We start from the raw sequence: 20,790 nt of genomic DNA, 5'->3' as shown, positions 1-20,790 counted from the left end.
AGTAATTTGCTGCCATGATCAGATGTGGGTCCACTTTGGCCCAAGCAACCCAACACCTCTGCAAAGCTTCCATTACCATGTCCTCCTGCGTGTCAGACAAAATCATTTTAGAATGATTTACTCTGAAGACCATGTTCCTTTTAAAAAGTGAGAGGGGCCAGCACTCTGGCCGAGTGGAACCCGAGTTTTCCTAGTGCAAAGATTCAATTTGTTAACACATCATAAACAGAACCAAATCATTCCAGATTTTATGGTACTAAGAAGAATGTCGCTTTCTGATTTAACATCTTAGAGAATGACAGTGGTAGGCCAGTTGACAGCAATTTCACAGATTACTTTAATGCTCACCAGCAATGTGGAGGGGTGGGAGAGTCCTAAGAGTCTGTTTCTTGCATTCCCAAAGGAATCACAAAACTGCAACTTGATCCTGTGTGTTCACAGAGGTCCATGTCAACCTCAAGTGTCCGACAGGCTCTTCTTGTGGGAATCCTGAGAGTTCCCCAGTAGTCCTGGAAAAACTGGGTGTCAGAGAGGCAGCACTACCTGGGGGAGATAGGCAGTCGCCTCCCCGCCTGTAGGGTGATGTCAGAAGGATTCTCCTGACAGGGTGTTTGTTTACCTCTATAGTCAGGAAAGGCCCAGGCCTCAAGGTCACAGTACAAAGAAAGAAGGAAGAGAGAGAGAAGGCAGACATGGTGATGGTCCTTACATTTTTAATGTTCCAAGATATTTCATTTGTTTTTTTGTTTTTGGCTTGTGAGGGAATTATCCATTAAATGCCATAGAATATATGGCATTTCTCCCCTGCCTTCCACTTCCACATTATTGATTTTTTTTTTTCCAGTGCAGACATTAGCTCATGGAGCGCTGGAGCCAATGCAAAATGACTTCATTCTGCCATGAGCACTTCAGCCGGGTGTAGATGACCAGGCACAGAACAAATAATTGATGCAACTAGGCAGCTCAAACTAGAGCAAGAGATGTTTTTTTCCCTCTACATATGAACAGCCCTAGTAATTCAAAGTGTAGATGTTTGCCCCAAGGAGAAACATTTTATATTTAATTTGAAACTTTCACAAGCGAAACATATTTAGGAGCTCTTTTGTTTGTTTGTTTGGTGGGAGTGGGTAGCAGGTATGGGGTGGGTGTTTCAAGAGACTTCCTGTAGTAGCAAATGTCTAGAGTGGCTCCACAATTACATGTGTGTGTGTGTGTGTATATATATATATATATATATATATATATATACCCCTTCTTCCTGAGTGGCCCAACCTGTGATGATGGTATGTCACTCCTGTGATTAGGTGACATTATATGGCAACAGTGAAGGGATTCTGCAGGTGTCATTAAGATCCCAAATGAGTTGATTTTGAGTTACAGTGGGATTATCCTTTCTGGACCTGACTTGATCAGGCGAAAGGTCTTCAAAGAGGGGCAGGACCTTCCCTGAGAAGAGAGGCTCTTTGCAGCCTTGACAGAGAAGACTGGCTGGGAAGGAGCTTCAGGAAGCCTGTAGGACATGAGAGTGGCCTCTGCCAAGAGAAAGCAAAATCCTGGGCCCCTCAGTTACACAGCCACGAGGACATGAACTCTGCCAACAGCCTGAATGAGTGTGCATGTGGATTCTTCACCAGTCTAGCCTTCAGATGAGACTGCAGTCCTACCTAACATATCGACTGCAGCCTGGTGAGACCTGGTGAGCAGATAACCCAGCTAAGCCCAGGCTTCTGACCCACAGAAGCTGCAAGATAATATACGTAAGTTGTGTTAAACTGCTAAGATTACATGTATATATTTAGATAAAATCCCTTTTAACAAGTTTCGTATGAAGAGAAGTAGTTAACAAGTGTTGGTAATAATTGTACAATGTATTTAATGTGTTTTGTCCCAGACGATGAAATGAATAAGGATGAAGTAGCCATTTAATTGGGAGATTTATCACCTATGGAAATGTTGGTTTTTAAGATCAACTAGAAAAGTTCTTTTATAATAACACTTGCAGGTTCATCATCACGTTGGCAGACAAGTGAGTCTTCTCATAACTGAATTTCCAGGATAAAAGTATCTGCAAAAACATACCCTAAATTATGCATTCCAATAAATGGTGATCTACATTAGACTCGCCTTACCACGGCATGGCTTGTGGGATCTTAGTTCCCTGCCCGACCAGGGATCGAACCCAGACCCCTTGCAGTGGAAGCTTGGAGTCCTAAAAACTGGACCCCCAGGGAAATTCCTCACAGTAAGTGGTCTGAAGGTTTCTCTGCAGAAATGGAGATCTATAATTCACAAAACAAGAAAACCTGGGACATTGGGTGGATGTTGCCAAAACCTGTTTGGAGTTATGACATCATTTCACACAGAAACAATGATAGACTAACTAGAATTTCGTAGAAACAGGAGGATAGCAGGCCTGGGAACATGACGCAGGACCTGCCATGACATCTAAAGAGGTTATATGAAAAATGCACATCGGGCAGGATTTATATGAAAAGATGAGGTGAAGAGAGATAGTTTGTATTTCTTTCGTCCACAGACTGCAACACTTTACTACCTGGGGCAACTGTCAGTCAATCCTGATCATGTGAAACATGAAAGAGAGAATGAAAGATTTACATGGGTCTAAAACAAAGAAAGGCAGGATAGAGAAAGCAGACTGAGAAGAAAACAGCAAAATTGTCTCCTCTCTAAAGGCAGAAGTGGATTGCATCAATTTAGAGTAAATTGGGACATTTACTAATTAAATGTCCTCTCTAAAGGCAGAAGTGGATTGCATCAATTTAGAGTAAATTGGGACATTTACTAATTAGCGTATAACTTCAGATTATTTTGTGGTTGGGGAACTAGGCATAAAGTACTAAAATTACTCAGAAAACATGTTTAAAACCAAAACACATTAAAAAGCAAAAATTAAGGTTCCTATATTTAGTAAAACAAAACGTTATACCATTTTAAGTGATTTGGCATATATTAAATTGTATTCAACAGATTTTTCATTTTAATTGGGGCTGACATAAAGTAATACTAAAATACTGATTTTTTGGGTGTATTTTTTTATGAATAATGAATGGATTGTTACTGTATTTATAAATATGCATAAATACAAAGTCATATCCTCAATTTAGTATAATATTAGGTGAAATGTAAAATCTATCCCATGTTTTCTAATATTGACTTAAGATCCTGGAGGATTTATGAATAGATAATGCTGCTTAATACACTCATAGAGTTTATCAGATCCTAATATAAAATACTAATTTTGTTTGTTAAGTTTAGGACATTGAGAAATGTCAGGGGAGCAGGAGAAAGCCAGGTTAACGTTTTAAGTTGGCTGCAAGATCAGGTGCAAAGTGAAAAAGTATACCCAGGTGGATTAGTGTCCTGGGGCAGCTATAATAGAACACCACTTTCTAAATTACTTAAAGCAATAGAAATTTATCATCTCACTGTTCTGGAGGCTAAAAGTCTGAAATCAAGGTGTTGGCAGGGCCATGCTCCCTGGAGACTCTGAGTAAAATCCTTCTTTGTATCTTCCCAGCTTCTGGTGGTGGCTGTCCATCAGTGGTGGTCCCTGGCTTTCAGCCACATCCAATCTCTGCTTGTGTTGTCACATGTCATTCTCCTGTGCATGTCTTTCTCCTCTTCTTATAAGAACACCAGTCATATTGGATTAAGGGTCCACCCTACTCCAGTACAACTTAATCTTATCTAATTACATCTGCAAAGACCCTATTTCCAAATAAGGTCACATTTTGCACTATTGGTGGGTTAGGACTGCAACATATCCTCTGTGGGAACACAATTTAACCATAACACCAGGTAATTGGAATTTTCATACATTGTTGTTATTCATTACAATTACTTTATCATTAAACTCAAAATTCATTAAGTTTTATCAAATAAGCACTAGAACGACATAATGCTCCCTTTCAGCCAAGGGAACACCTTACATAAATGGGCACATATAGAGAAAATCCAAATTAGGTTTGGATTTCCAATTTCCAGTGAAAAGGACAGAATTTGGAGTGATTGTAAAACATCTTTCCCCTATAGGAATTTCACAAATTTCTTTTTATACTTTTTTTGGCTGCACTGCACGGCATGTGGGAACTTACTTCCCCGACCAGGGACTGAACCCATGCCTTTTGCATTGGAAGTACAGAGTCTTAACCACTGGACCACTAGGGAAGTCCCAGATTTTCACAAATTAATGCTTGCTTGTGACACTTAGGTAGTTACAAATTGCTTATACATATTAAGGGAGATAATAGTAACAGCAACAGTAAATGTATTACTTAATTTTTGGTGCCTAAAAAGATTACCCTAGGGTCCTTAAGTCTTATGTACTTTAGTTCAAGGCAATACTTGAGGTCTGTCCCTCACTCATTATTATTATTATTATTATTATTATTATATTTGTATTAAAGCCTTAATATGGTCTATAGAGCATATATCATTTATCCCTGCCTTCATTTGTAACCGGACAACTCTACATGGTTGGGTGAATTCTTCCTTAGTGTGATTGCCTAGAAAGCAGAGTATGAAGCAAGGATTAGAAGCTGATGCTTCATTAGGGGTACAACCCCAGGGCTGTGTGAGTGAGGGAAGAGATACAGCGGGAAGAGGGGAGTAGTGCCGTGTGAAGAGTTACCATGGGCCACTCCTGTATGCTGAGCCACAAAGAGATATCTGCTTGGCTATGTGAAGAACCCATTGAGTTCCTGAATAGCCTATTGGAAGGAAAAAAGAGAAAGGAATTTATTAGGTGGTTCCTTCCCATACCCTGCCTCTTGTTGGTTGAGATTAGCCTCACGGGAGTTAATACCCCTGCACTTCCGCGTTGTACCTCCCAGATCCTTTAGCATCTGCTTGAGAAGCTATATCCCAGGCCAGTGGTGTGAGGTCTCATCCATGTCCAGAAGTGGCACGAGGGCCTGGCCACCTGCTGGTCAGCACCAGTGGGAAGAACCTCATGATCCAGCCCAGGCATTTATCAGCCCAGGTGACAGCTGAGATGGAGCAAAAGGCTGAGGGTCCAGGAGAAAGGAAGGCCAAGGAAATCTGAGGAGGGGCTTAAGACATGTCCAGTTCATGGACCATCTCTGAGTGTTCTGTACACACGATGCTTCACCAGCTCTCAGAGCCCTTCATGTTCTATAGGACACTTTAATTTTTCTTTCATCTGAAATTAAAATGGATCCTCAGCTCACCACCCACCATTTTTCCATGACTTCTCTCCTGATATTTCCCTTCTGATATATTCTTCTTTAACTAGAAATCAGGGTTTTCTGTTTTGATACATGCTATATCCCTAAATTCTCCATGTACCTTTATTTTTGAAGGAAAGATTAGACTAGAATGAAACTCTTGAGTCACATTCAATTTTCCTCCAATTTTTACATATATTGCTTTACTTGAAATCTGGTCTTGAGTGTTCCATTATTTTGTTTTATTTTGTTTTCCTTTCTTTCTCAAAGCTTCTCCACCATTTGTTTGGCTGAATCTAGCCAGTAATTAGCCTTGTTTTTTGCTTGTAAAAGACACTCCTGGTATTTATTCTATTGCTTGAGATTTTCATTTTGCGGCATGTCTGCCTGTTTTCTTTATTCCTGGTTGAATATAATACTCTTGATTCATATTTTCTTTTTTTTTTCAGAATATTTTTGACCACATTTCACAGATTTATGCAGTCAGAGAGTGTTCTGGAGCCACCTAACATTTTTTTCCATTTGTAGGTATTTTTTTCTCCTGAGTACCTGAATAATTCTTTCTTTACTTTTGCAATTTAAAGACTTAACCTGACTACATTCAGTGTTCTTTTATTCTGAGTCAATATTGCTCAAATATGGTGTGTTTTGAAATGTACAGACTCAATTCTTCCTTTATTTCAGAGAAATCATTCCTAGTACTTTTGCCTGTCCCAGCCTAGACCACCAGGTTCTATTACATATGATTTCTGACTTTTTTTTAGCCTGATATATTTTAGTCATTCTGTATCAGCTTGCTGCATCCTAAAACATTTTCTTTCAAATCAAGTCACATCTGTTTTGCTAACTAGTTAGCAAATCATACCAGCAACTACGGAGATGAACTGTAAATATGTCTGCTCCGCTCATGTTGGATAACAGATTTTGTATCTGCATCACAAACAATTAGAAATCAATCACAATAATGTCAGGGCCCAAGCACAGAGAGAGGCAACGTACATTTATTATAGAGAAGTGATTCTAAATTAAACAAACAAACAAACAAAACAAAACTATTATTTCCTCTAGAACAGCAGTACTTAAATATGGACCAGAAATGCCCAGCATTGAGTTGATCTGGGCTCCTGTTAGAAACACCCTACTCTCTGTGCTGAATCAGAATCTCATGGGGTTGGGCTCAGGAGCCCACATTTCTCATGCCCTCGAGGTGAGTCTTAGCCATGCCCTCGTCGAACAGACAGTGGTCTAAAATAGCGCTCCAGAAATAAGAAGGGTTTGAGTTAAGGGAATAAACAGTTATGGAAAAATAAAATAAGTGGTTAGCAGAGGTGGCAAAGGGTTCAAAACTATAGAACGTGGTACCTGAACAAAAGCAAGAAAGCATATGGGAGAAGGGGCAGATTGGTAGACACACTGGAATTGAGATCAAGTGAAAATAAAGTAACATATTTCACCCTAGAGAGGACGGTAGAAACTCTGAAACTGAATGGTATTTCCAGGGAGATACCATAGAATTAGAACAACCATAACTAAGGGCAGAGCAACAGCCATAGGTGAGGGGCAGAGAGAACACATGGAGCTGGCAAAGGAATATCACAGAGGGAGAGGTGCCAGAAGAGACAGGGTTCCGCAAATCAAGATTCCCAGAATATGTGGATGGTCAACATGATGCTAATTTTATCTTTGTAGAGGGGCACTGAGCAGCTGTTTGGATATAAGACACAGCCACGTATAGATCTCCAGTCATAAATATCCTAAAGGAGTTACCATTGCCATTTTGTCTCCTGCTCTGAGAAGACCTTCAAAGGAATAACTTACAAAGTATCAGCACAGTCATGGCCCAGATAATGTGCCTAACCGTGGCCGGATTTCCAACAGGAGAGAGATGGGAGTAGCATGAAAACAGACCCAGAAGGGGTCAGGGAAAGGCTGCTTGACTCAGGGGGGTGGCCCCTGAGTCAAACAGCCTTCCCTGGTGGCCAGGAGGGAAATGCCATTCAAGCTGCAAGAAGCAAAGTGAACTGAACAATGAACAGAGGTTTTTTCACTTCAATTTTTAGATAATACTGACAAATAAAATTAACCAGCTTTCAAATCGCCATGAATAGGAGTTCTCCAATTTGTGCTTATTCAAGTAAACTCCAGGTGAGAGAAAATAAGTTATCACAAAACCTGATTCCCAAACCCAACATATCAAACTGATTTTTTTAGCAAGTTAGGAAGTATTCCATCTTCACATTCACTGGTTGTGAATGTTACCCTCATGCTCTGTCGGCTGAGCACTTATTAATTCCTGAATAAGGTACAGCATGTGGACTCAGTTTATCATCTAATGCATCCCAGGTTTGACTTGATGTAAACTACTTGGGTAAGATATAAATAAAAGGACACATAAACATCAGCCTTCTGAATTTTAAAGGTCAAATTCTGTAATCTTTTTCATCCCTACTTGTTAGGAGTTGTTCAGCTCTTAGCTGGTTTAGTTAAAACAGACTGGCGTTTTTGGATATTCTTTCTAATATTCCATTTTTACATTTCAGTGCCTTGGAAATAAAGAAGAAAGCTATCTGCTGGATCATTAAAAATGACATCCTTTAAAGCTAAATTTTATTCTGAACTAAAACTTGTAAAAGAAGAGATCACCTTCAAAATGTATTCATCAGTGCTATAAGAGATAAATGAAAAGATCCAGAACTTGGTTGAGACATGAAATTTGTACTTTAAGAGGTCCTAAAGTTAGAATCATCAAACTAGTCTAAACAAACTTAAATAACATCTATGTATCCAGATGCTAGGAGAACTCTGCATGTCTGCCCTGAGTCCCTTCATGTGGTTGGGAACAGGGCTCTCTTTGGGACCTCATGTATCCATGGTTATTTCCCTGCTAGAAGGGGCCTTCACCCACTGCAAAACCCCTTCCCCTTGAGTTTAACAAACAACCTGACTAGTCAGTCATGGAAACTGCAGAAGAGTTCTGTGTATGGCATCGTTCCCCATAATCCCATCCTGTGATTGCTGTTAGTACATCTTGCTATGCCATGACTGAATTTACAAACAGGCAGCAGATTAAAACAAAAGCAACAAATCAGGTCTGCAGAACAAAAAAGTGAATCTCTGTAGGACATATTTGTTGAGTGGCTTGCGGTCTATCATTATCAGAATGAGATAAACCTGGAGCCAGGATCAGACAGCCTGGGGTAACCATAGCTACTTCAGGCTGAGCTAATCCCCTAGCTTTAGCGTGGGAGGGGATGGGAACCAGAGGGGGAGGGGAAGAGCAGCAGCCCAATCATGAGATCATTCAAAAGAGACTTGAGCAAGCAAGTTTCTAGAAGGCTGTACCATTTAAAAAGCCACAGATGCTGACTATAATTTAATCTCAGATTGGTAATTTATCTAAGTTGTTCTGTGGGAATTTGATTTAGATTCTGTTCAAACATGTTGTTTGTAATAAAAATCCTCAAATATTTTATTCCAGTGGCCATGTTTTAAGTTGACAGAACAAGTTGCTCATTGCTATGGACTGAATGTGAGAGGCCCAAAATTCACACTGAAGCTCTAATCTTCAAAGAAATGATATTTGGAGGTGGGACCTTTAGGAGGTAATTAGGTCATGAGGGTGGAGCCCCATGATGGGATTAGTGCCCTTATAAGAAGAGACAGGAGAGAGATGATCTCTCTTCCACCAACTGAGGACACAGCAAGAAGATGGCCATCTACAAACCAATAAGTACAATGGAAACAAACATGACCTTCCCATGGCCTTGGTCGTGGACTAGGTCAGGTTTCTCAAGTTGAGGCCATAGGCTGCTCTGTGCTGACCTACCCAGGCCTGCTCAGGACCAGCCCATCTCCCTTCACCATCCCTCCTCCAAGTACTGATGAGGAACTCAACAGCCTCCTAGATTTCCAAGAGGACTCTATTCTCTGTGGCATCAACCGGAACATTTATGGGAGAAAATAAAATAGGAAAATTTTGGAAAGGTCCATTTCATTCACTCCTCAAGCTACCACACCCTACGGGGGAATTAAGATGAAAATAGCAGAAAAAGCGTCATGGTTCCATCTTAGACTCTGGTGAGCAAGATAGACACTGTGATGGTAATTCCTTATCTGCTCTTAAAACAGACTTGAGGGGCTTCCCTGGTGGCGCAGTGCTTGAGAGTCCACCTGCCGATGCAGGAGACGCGGGTTCGTGCCCCGTTTCGGGAAGATCCCACATGCCGCGGAGCAGCTGGGCCCGTGAGCCATGGCCACTGAGCCTGCGCGTCCGGAGCCTGTGCTCCACAAATGGGAGAGGCCACAACAGTGAGAGGCCCGCATAACGCAAGAAAAAAAAAAAAAAAAAACAGACTTGAGGTCCCATCCCCTCAGGCCAACACATCCATCTTCTACAGGCCTTCACTGAATAGCTTCCGGAAGCCTTGCTCATGGTAGCTGTTTCCCCCTAACCTTCCCCATGATCCCTCCCTGTCCCCCACTCCTCCCTTAGACTGACCTTTAGAGGCACCAGTGGCCTCCTTTGGTGATGCAATGGTCACATCTCTGTCCTTAGCTGAGCTGACCACACAGCAGCACCGGCCACAGCTGACCACTGCTGCATCTGGCTCTTTGGCTGTGTCCCTCCTTGTGCAAAACCAGCTCTTCCTCCTTGGTCAGCTCTCAGCTTAACGTCATCGGCCAAGCACAGAAGCCTTCCTGGCTCTCCTACCACATCGCTTTGGTCACACCCACTGCATAAGCTTGGCATCACTTCTCACGATTTCCTTAGTGGTTGGTTCGTTATGTGCTGTCCCCGCAGGAATATAGAGAAAGATGCTGCTGATCTGCTCACCATCTCACTTCATCAGCACTCAGATGAACCGCGAAATAGTAAAAGCTCAGTAAATCTTAGCAACTTTGTAAATAAAATTAACCAACTGATGGATATAAGATATTATAAACAACAACAGTGGAAACTGTGTTCTATGGAAAAGTGCCAACTATACAAAACACTGGACAGAGGGTGTAGGGATGGGGTGGACTTCACAAAGCGGGATTTTCTATATGGGAGGACCTGAAGCACGAAAGAGCTGGGCAAGTTTGTAAAACTAAGACCCAGCCACGAGGCCAGCCTAGGGCACCTGGCGCTGTTCACGTAATGAACAGAGATGGAACCTGCCTTCAACAGGTGAGTTACTGTGGAAACCGAAGAGGTCTAGTTGTCACTGATAATTTGATAAGCATTGTTGCCTGTGTTTTCTGTAAAATATTTTCTTATTTATGCCCCCAAACATATTCTTCAGAATGCTTCTACCTACAATCCTACAACAGGAATATATTGCTGTGAGCACTGTTTGTAAATCAATTGGAAATCATGACAATCTCAGGATAATACTTCACCAGACAATGTCCTCTAACAAATTTCACTGTCTTAAATTATCTGAATTAAAATGGTCTTTCCAAGAAAAGATGTATTTTATGAGTAGTTGAGAAATACTAGTTAAGAAATCAGTATTTACAATAGCCAAGACATGGAAACATCCTGTCCATCAACAGATGAATGGATAAAGATATGATTTTATATATATATACAATGGAATATTACCCAACCATAAAAAAGAGTGCAATAATGTCATTTGCAGCAACATGGATGGACCTAGAGATTATGATACTAAGCAGAGTAAGTCAGAAAGAGAAAGACAAATACCATATATTACTTACATGTGGAATCTAAAACACGACACAAATGAACTTATCTATGGAACAGAAACCAGCTCACAGACAGAGAGAACAGACTTGTGGTTGCTAAGGGGGAGGGTGGGCTGAAGAAGGGAAGGATTAGGAGTTTGGGATTAGCAGATGCAAAATAGTATACATATTATGGATAAACGACAAGGTCTTACTGTATAGCACCAGGAACTATATTCAATATCCTGTGATAAACCATAATGTAATAGAACACAAAGAAGGATACACACACACATATATAACTGAATCCCTTTGCTGTACAGCAGAAATTAACACAACATTGTAAATCAACTATACTTCAATGAAATTGAAAGAAAGAAATCATGAGGCATTGGTTTTCCAATAAAAATTATAAAAATCACAGTGGAAAAAGATGATGAGATTATTTTCGGAGGATGACAAAGATAAGGAAGCATCCTGGGCTTTGCTGCTTGGAGGAAAGAAGAGAGACCCAAAGCTTGGCACTGAGATCTCATGTTTAGAATTTAAAACACAAAATCAGGAGATGATAGAAAGCTCCTCAGAGGAGGGTGAGCTCCTACCTGTGGCCAAATAAATGATGTGGATGAGCGCGTCCCTGCCCTGCACCAGGTCGACGGCCACATGGGAAAAGCGGCTGTTGTCCTCCATGAAGGAGGGCACTGCAGTCACTGGTTGTACCACCTCATGCATCAGGATGAACTTCTGAGCATCCTGCAGGTTCCTTTCCGTCAGGTTCACGTACAGGCCCTGGTCCAAGGTGCCACACTGCAGAAGAAGACATGCGGTTACTGGAACCAGCCACCCCAGCTGGAGGTCAACTGGGAATCTGAACTCCTGCGTGGGCCAATGTGCTCCCTTCTCCATTTCCGCCAAAGTCCCCATCCTTGCTGTTCCTCCCATTTTAGGTTTGAACTTGTTATATTTGGGGAGTCTCTCTACTCCCATCATAAATGAACGATGAGAACAAATGAACTTGTCTACAATACAGAAACAGACTCACAGACTTAGAGAACCAACTTATGGCTATGGCGGGGGATGGGTGTGGGGAGGGATAGTCAGGGAGTTTGTGACTGACATGTACACATGCTCTATTTAAAATGGAAAACTAACAAGGACCTACTGGATAGCACAGGGAACTTTGCTCAATGTTGTATAACAACCTAAGAGGGAAAAAAATTTGAAAAAGAATAGATATGTGTATATGTTTAACTGAATCACTTTGCTGTACACCTGAAACTATCACAACATTGTTAGCCAACTACACTCCAATATAAAATAAAAAGTTAAAGAAAAATAAATGAATGATCAGAAGCTTGAAGAAAATGGAGTAGAAGTCGTTGCTAACTTCAATTCTAACAGCATATACAGAAAATCTCCACGTTACCTGTGGAGTCCCTTGGGAGCTGTCTGGCTAAGTGCACACTACTCAATCTGTCAGACAAATCAGGTTCCCAGATGGAAAACACATTAATCAAATGCATCACGTAGATTTGCTAGTTTTCCTTGGAATGGTGGGTTTATAAGCAAGACATGGATTCCACGGAGATAGAATTAGGTCATTTTAATCTGTAAACTATGTGATATTGTTCTACTGTCTTTTACATGGGCTACAAAACACTGTGCTGGCCTTTTTGCTTTGTGCTCATATTCTGAGCTAGAAGAAGCAAAATCTTCACATAGAGAGTCGAGCATCCGAGAAAAAACATGGGGCAGGGGAGCAAAACTTTCCACCTCAAAATGTCTCTCTGGTATGTGGATTATTTCGACCTGAAAACAACGAAGGCCCAATAGACTCAGGAAGAATTTTGACCTTCCCCCTAAATGCCTAAAAAATTTAGATGGAGGGCCTGTTTCTGGAATAGAGCTATCTCCAGAGATATCAGCAAAGAATATGGGCTAAGTGTAGTGGGAGAAACTCAGCAGGGCCTAGAGATCAGAGCCCCCTCAGGGTCCCATTGTCTCTGTAGGCCCAGCAAACACTTATTTACCAAGGATTTGCTTTTCTATCTCCAGGTCAATTGCTTTCCTCCCCTTTGAAGTCTCAAACCACTACCCTCAACATGCTCTTTCATCTTTAAGCTAAAGATGGTATTTAAGATGAGGGTTTCGGCCACTTGGGTGAGTTATTCAGTTTTCCTGGGTCCCTCCAATGTATACATGTTATTAAACTTTGGTTGGATTTTCTCCCGTTAATCTGTGTCATGTTAATTTAATTCTTAGACTGGTCAGAAGAATCTAGAAGGGCAAAGGAAACTTGCTTTCTCCCCAACAGTGATGAATTTTCAAGAAGAGAGGGGAGTAAGATAAAGGAAGTGAGGAAGGAAGGGAGATGGGCAGAGAGAAGAGTGTAAAGGAAGAAATCAGAAGGAAATAGGAAGGAAGGAAGAAGATTCTCAGGTAGAAGAAATACCACAAAGAGGAATCTGTGATACACAGGGGAAAAAAATTAGGCCTGGAAATTGCTGAGAATTAAACTCAGAGCTGTGCTGCGAAAAGGCTGGCAGGTGTTATGTAGGATGGTCCTGGGCAACGATGAGGTTAAAAGAGGGGTAGGAAAGCAAGCAAAGCTTTCCTGGGGCAGAACATAGAATCAGAAAATTATCACCAAGCTTTCTCATTTCTTTCATAAACTTTAAATTGTGGTACCAATAAAGGCTGATCCTTGGCAGAACTCCATAGAAGTAGGTTTGATGGAAATGAATTTCCCTGTTCATACCATCTGAAACTACCTTTATAACATGGCATTTTCGAATACTTGGTTTTATAATAGGTTAGAGGTGCAAAAGTATAAGATGGACATGGCTTTTTAAGAATAGACAGTATTTTTGTAGCACTTGATAAAATATCCTACGTGCCATAAAATGATAGGCTGATTTAAAATTAAAGTGTCTTGGAGCAAAATGGATTCCAAGACTGGTCCAATGCTTAGTTGAATGTCACACCCTTGCAGGGGGCCCCAGGTACCAGGTGGTGGGATGGTCAGGAGGAGGTGAAGGGTACAGCTCTGTGGCCTCAGGTGAGGCCCTGCCTCTCAGCCTCTGCCTCTTTACCTATAAGGTGGCTAGAAAAACACTTCCTCTGCTCACTTCACAGGGCTGCTGTGAGGCCAACTGAGACTATCAGTGGAGAGCATTTGTAAGTTAATTGAAAGTGCCTGTAAGTGCCAAGGAACAAGGCCGTGTGCCTGGCACAGAGAAGCCATTCAAACAATGGTAAATGGTCAATGCGTCCGTCTAGTAGCAGGGCAGCAATTCTATGGGCCATTGAGCTGCAGGGGCCAGAGGGAATGAATGAATAAATAAAGGGAGGAAGGAATCAGTGGGTGAATACATAGCAGTTGCATTGGGGCAGGGGGGCGTGCCAGGAGATTTTCCATAATTAATGTATTTAACAGTAACACTTGGAGGACAGAGACATTGCCTGTTGACAAATGTGTTACAAAATGCTCTGAAGTCTATCCAGGTGAGTTCTAGTTCTGAGAGTGACAGTGTTGGGTGGTTTTCTATTCCTGAAATCAGCAGCAATACTTAAGTCACGGGTAGCAATGAGCAATCTGACTGCTGGGTGAAGTTTTGCATGCAGGCTTTGTTTTCTATGCACAGTGTAAAAAATTGGCATCAGAAAAATCAGGAGACATAATATAAAACTGAGGACCTCTGGCTGCTCTTGAAGAATCCGGGGACCTAAGTGACACAGAGGCCTGGGTGAGCTGGGGCTTCAGAGCAGGAACCCCGACTGTTCCTTGTCGTTTTCACGACGCTTTATCTTACTTAAATCAGCAACCTGAATTGTCACTATGATATTGTGATTTGTAATAAGAAATATATATTTGGCCTTTGTCCCTGTTCTGTCACAGAGCTCCTAAAACACTTGAAATTTCCTAAGTGATGAGAGAAATACAGGTGTCTTTTGTTATGTTAATAAGGTGACTTTTGGACCTCACCTAATGATGGGGGCTAGTCCTCAGGGGACCCAACCATGTGATTAGAGGGTTGGAACTTTCAGTCCCACCACCCTGACCTCCAGGAAGGAGAAGGGTGCTGGAGGTTGAATCCATCACCAATGACCAAATGATTTAATCAATCACGCCTATAGGGAACCCTCCATAAAAACCCCAAAGGATGGAGCTCTCAGAGCTTCTGGGTTGGTGAACAAGTGGAGGTTCAGGGAGCGTACCCACCTCAGAAAGAGCTCCATGCCCTTTCCCCATACCTTGCCCTACTTGCCCTGTGAATCTCTTCCATCTGGCTCTTCCTGAGTTGTGTCCTTTATAATAAACCAGTGATCTAGTAAGTAAAATGTTTGAGTTCTGTGAGCCTCTCTAGCCAATTAATGAACCTAACGAAACTTGGAATGTCCCACCTGTAGCCCACAGGTCAGAAGCATGGGTGACTACCCAGACTTCAGAATAGCATCTGAAGTGGGGCTGAAGGGGAGAGTCTTGCAGGACTGAGCCCTCCATCTGTCAGATCTGATGCTATTTCTGGGTGAACAGTGTCAGAATTGAGTTGACTTGTTGGACACCCAGTTGGTGTTGGAGAATTGCTTGGTGGCGTGGTAAAAAAAAACCCCACAGGTTGGAACCGACTGACAAAATCTTTAGCCAAGAACTGGTTTTAAACTATACTCTATACTCCACAGTGTCCTGGTTTCTTTTGCCAGTCTATAATGAATATCTCACCCAAGGATTCTTTTTCAAACATTTTGAAAGCTATTTAAATTTATAGCACATATTTATTGGATCATAAGGAACCCACTTAGCTCTCTAATGGGCTGCAAATGTTCTCACTGTGCCTTGTACATCGGGCCCCCACAGTGTCTGTGTGATACCCGGGGTACTCTGTGCAAGAAGAAAACAATAAAAATAGTAAGAACATAGCCATCGTCCTCCTGTGGCTTACCACCCATAATGGCTGTCTTGCTGACACCTCTGAAAGTAATCAGATCAATACTTGTACTAATTCTTAATACAATAATACTTGCATTCTTGTTTATTTTTTTCAAGGATGACAGAACCATCCTCATCCTAGCTTGCCAACCCTTGGTGGGCAAGTCCATGATCACCTAGCCTCATGCTGAGAGGGCCTGATTTTGATGGTACCCTTCCCCCTGTCTTGCTGCAAACATGTATCCTGTACCAAAAGGTGCTGATGGCTTGACCAAGTTCCTCCATCTGGTCCTCCAGCAGTGGCCTTCTCATCTGCCTGACCACTTCTGAGGGTCTGTTTTCCATTTTGGCTCCATCACTTTTGATTGGTGGTAATCAAAACCACCAGAGTCTGTCCCACTGCACGTGTGCCACTGGATCTGAATAATGTTTTCTGGAAGTGACTGATGCTTTTCCTAGTGAGGGCTCAGAGCCTGGGTGACTTCGGGGACTGAGGCCTCTAACAGGGCAGGCTTTCACAGGGCAGCTTTTCACAGCACCACCTACCGTGTTTTCTAGATTGCACCTGATAAAAATAATACTTTGGGGCTTCCCTGGTGGCGCAGTGGTTGAGAGTCCGCCTGCCGATGCAGGGGACACGGGCTCGTGTCCCGGTCCGGGAAGATCCCACATGCCGCGCAGCGGCTGGGCCGGTGAGCCATGGCCGCTGAGCCTGCGTGTCTAGAGCCTGTGCTCTGCAGCGGGAGAGGCCACAGCAGTGAGAGGCCCGCGTACCGCAAAAAAAAAAAAAAAAACAAAACTTTGTTTTATTTTGTTATTGTTTTCAATGGAGATTTCTGTATCAAATCTTGAAAAATTATGCATTGTTCTTCCTAACCCGTTCTTCCTCCTGAACCTGAATATGTTTCTGCTCTCCTAATTAATTAGCTACTTCTAGTACATAAGTACTGCATAAAAATCCAAATGTCAATAGGCAAACAATAATAAAAAAAATCTAACCACTTCTAACTGTTGGTTATTGCAAACATAAGGTCCATTATACACAACTAGTGGAGGGATCCTTAACTCAAAACATATTCCCACCCTATGCCTGCCTAGATGGTCTCATGGAAGTCAGTAAGGTTGCCCTAAGTTAGCATGGTTATCAAGTATGGTAAACTGAAAGAAAACATTTGGTAGCTACTTGCACCAGCAATTATACAAAGAATCACCATAATCTATATCTCTCACTTTGTCCCAGCTTACACTTCCCCCTCCCTGTGTCCTCAAGTCCATTCTCTTCATCTGTGTCTTTATTCCTGTCCTGTTCCTAGGTTCTTCAGAACCATTTTTTTTTTAAGATTCCATATATATGTGTTAGCATACAGTATTTATTTTTCTCTTTCTGACATACTTCACTCTCTATAACACACTCTAGGTCCATCCACCTCACTACAAATAACTCCATTTCGTTTCTTTTTATGGCTGAGTAATATTTCATTGTATATGTGTGCCACATCTTCTTTATCCATTCATCTGTCGATGGACACTTAGGTTGCTTCCAGGTCCTGGCTATTGTAAATAGAGCTGCAATGAACATTGTGGTACATGACTCTTTTTGAATTATGGTTTTCTCAGGGTATATGCCCAGAAGTGGGATTGCTGGGTCGTATGGTAGTTCTAGTTTTAGCCTTTTAAGGAACCTCCATACTGTTCTCCAGAGTGGCTGTATCAATTTACATTCCCACCAACAGTGCAAGAGGGTTCACTTTTCTCCACACCCTCTCCAGCATTATTGTTTGTAGATTTTTTTGATGATGGCCATTCTGACTGGTGTGAGGTGATACCTCATTGTAGTTTTGACTTGCATTTCTCTAATGATTAGTGATGGTGAGCATCCTTTCATGTGTTTGCTGGCAATCTGTATATCTTTGGAGAAATGTCTACTTAGGTCTTCTGTCCATTTTTGGATTGGGTTGTTTGTTTTTTTGATATTGAGCTGCATGAGCTGCTTGTAAATTTTGGAGATTAATCTTTTGTCAGTTGCTTCATTTTCAAATATTTTCTCCCATTCTGAGGGTTGTCTTTTCATCTTGTTTGTTTTCCTTTGCTGTGCAAAAGCTTTTAAGTCCGTGCAAATCTTAAATTCTACCCAAAGAAGACACACTCAGGTAAGCAAGCTCCCTGCCTGAAAGGCACGCCACATTCTGCAGGTTTCATTCATCACACTGCATGGCCCAACTCCCATCTCATAAACGTGAGTAAGCCCTGGCATTATAAAACCAGATGCCTGTGGACTGAGGAAATGAGGGGATTTGCTGTGTGCTACAAATATATCCAGACAAAGGGGCTAAAAGTTATCCACTGCCTGGAGTCGGTTAGGCATCACAAAGCTTGTTAAGTCACTGTTCACCGTGAAGACATTTGCAATTGAAACGTCAAGACATTAAAAGAACTCTATAAGTATGGTGAGCATCTTTGTTAATTTTTTTTTTTTAAACTTCAGGATTTTACAATCGACTTTCTTAAAGGGAATGATATATTTCACCTTCATGGTTTTTACAAAGGGCCTTTTTAAACAGTTACGTTACCCCAAGATCCAGGGGACACAGGTGGGGTTAAGATGCAGAGACTCAACAATGGGGCAAAGAGAGTCAGTGTTCAGTTAATAATTACATAAACTGTATATATCAGGAAAAGTGACTACGTCATGTCTGGTTCCCACTAAACTGTCAGCTTGCCCGAATTTCTTTGTCTAGTACTGAACTTGGTTAGTAGCGAGGCTTGGATAACAAATATAAATCTGATCACTCAGTTTCCTGACTTATAAGTGGGGCTAATGATGCCCACTTCATAGAGCTGCTGGGAAGAGAAAATAAGACAAAGCACCTAAAAATAAATAATCCTAAAATAGTCCTCCTTCTTCATTTTATTGATGAAAATTAGGATGGGAGATGCTAAATAATTTTCCCAAGTAAAGCAGTAAGTGGTAAAGTGGACATGTAAACCCATCCCAATTGCCAGCCCTGTAATCTTTAGGAAAAAAAAAACCCTCAAAAGAATTAGAATTGAATGGTCCCTGCCAAAGTCCAAGTAAAGTGTAAAGTAACTGAACTTTTCCCTACTAGCAGTTTTCTCAAAATCCAAAGATGTTTCATGTGTTGGGATAACAAACCCATCAGAATTTGGAGGCCTGGATACAGGACCCATTTCTAGTACTGATTAGTTACGAAAACTAAAGTTTCTCTAGTCGGAGGAGGTTGAGGCTTTGTATCTGAGGACTGGGGCTGGGAGCCCAGCTCAGCCACTAATCAGCCAGTGTCCTTGGCCTAATTACGTGCTCTGAGGTTCAATGAATGCCCATCTCTGTCTGTGGGAAAAGCTGTTACCAATCATAGCACAGTTGCCAGAATGCAACAAGATACATGGGAAGCACTGAGCCCAGTGTCTGGAACTTGGTGGTTCTAAAAATTACACCCATGATGATGACGATGACAATGCTATGAAAGTTCTTCTCAGAAGAAAGGCCCTCAAGGGAAGCCTGCTGTTATGCATGAATGTCTGTGTCTCCCCAAAATTCATATGTTGAAACCCTAACCCTCAGGGTGGCTGTATTTTGGGTTGGAGTCTCTAAGGAAGTGACTGAGGTCAAATGAGGTCACAAGGGTGGGCCCCTGATCTCATAGGATTAGTGTCACTCCATGTTCACTGAGGAAAAAAAGCCACAGGAGGACACAGTGAGAAGGCGGCCATCTACAAGCTAGGAAGGGAGCTCTCGTCAGAAAGTGAATTGGTCAGAACCTTGATCACGGACTTCTAGCCTCCAGAATTGCAAGAAAATAAATTTCCCATCTGTGGTATTTTGTTATGGTAGCCCGAGCTGACTAATACACTTGCTGACTGACCAAACATGAGTAGATGGCTTCATCTCTTTGGGTTTCAGCTTCTTCTGAACATGGGTATATGGGAGGAGATGATGTACAGAGCCCCTTACAGCTTGAACATGTGGCAATTTTGTGATTTGTACATGAATGGCCTCCACCTGCTCTTTATTCCCTCACAGCTGCCCCATCACATCCCATTCACCCCAACGGGAAATCTCACCACATTCCCAATTAGAGCTCAAATTCTGTTTGTGCATCTCCACTGCTCTGTGTCCTGGACCCCATTCATTACAGCGTCATTCATTAGGAGTCAGAGCTTCTGGGGACAGAGTCCACCATCATTAGTACTAATTGAAGCTTGGACTCCCAACCTGCTGCATTATGCTGGCCTTTTTCAGTCCAGGCCCAGGCGTCACAGCTGACAAAAGGCCCTTTTTCGGTCAGGCGCCTCAGTAGACAAAAGGCCTCGGTCTATTTACATGAGACAAGCCAAGTGTGGGGCTGTCCCCAGGGGCTGGGTGGCAGCGGCTCACAGTCGTACTGTGCACGCGCTGGGGGGTTAAATTGCCCCAGCCAGTCTGTCTACACAAGGACTCTGCATGTTATGTGGGGGGATGATGGGAAGAGTACCCCTTTGTCCCAAGAATTACCTGGAAGTTGGGGTTAGGGTTGGGATATGGTAGCCAGGCGGACCGAGAGCTCTCCTGGTACTTGAAGGGCCCGTTAAAGGCCTGCGAGATGGCGCTGAGGTTGAAGACGCACACGGCGGAGGCAGCGATGCTGTTCCTGGGAGCCAAGGAAGAGAAAGGAGAAGGCAGGTCAGAGAGCCCCGCTGTGATCCCTGTCCCAGGGCCCTCCCACGGGCCCTGGGTGCCAAGGAAGCACCTTCTAGGGGAAGACTCACCATTAGTCTCCTAAACACCCCAAGGATGAAGCTGAAGCAGTGAATGGTGTCCCCCTGGGGTTTCTTTATAGGGGAACAAACACTTCACTCTAGGAACAAGGGTATTTAGCAGTTATGACACTCATAATCCTGCCAGATGAGATGAATTCACCCAGCCACAAGGGGAGTGACAAAGGCCTTTGAGGAGCTGTATGTTATGCCTTCTGAATTCCCAAA

The 20,790-nt window shown here is 42.4% G+C and overlaps 1 protein-coding gene across 1 annotated transcript in view; it reads right to left on the bottom strand.

Annotated features, from left to right (window-relative positions):
* The window catches only part of SEMA5A (semaphorin 5A), a 306,987-nt gene that overhangs the window by 115,682 nt on the left and 170,515 nt on the right, over positions 1-20,790 (bottom strand). The window contains exons 8-9 of the mRNA XM_007462615.1: positions 20,321-20,456; positions 11,480-11,684 (exon numbers count right to left, since the gene is read on the bottom strand). Coding sequence (XP_007462677.1) covers positions 11,480-11,684; positions 20,321-20,456 — 341 coding nt within the window. The remainder of the gene's footprint in view (positions 1-11,479; positions 11,685-20,320; positions 20,457-20,790) is intronic.

Source organism: Lipotes vexillifer, unplaced genomic scaffold, assembly GCF_000442215.2.
Source record: "Lipotes vexillifer unplaced genomic scaffold, Lipotes_vexillifer_v1.1 scaffold633, whole genome shotgun sequence".
Lineage (NCBI taxonomy): Eukaryota > Metazoa > Chordata > Mammalia > Artiodactyla > Lipotidae > Lipotes > Lipotes vexillifer.
Note: the sequence above shows the minus strand (reverse complement) of the source record. Positions and strands in the feature narration are given on the sequence as shown.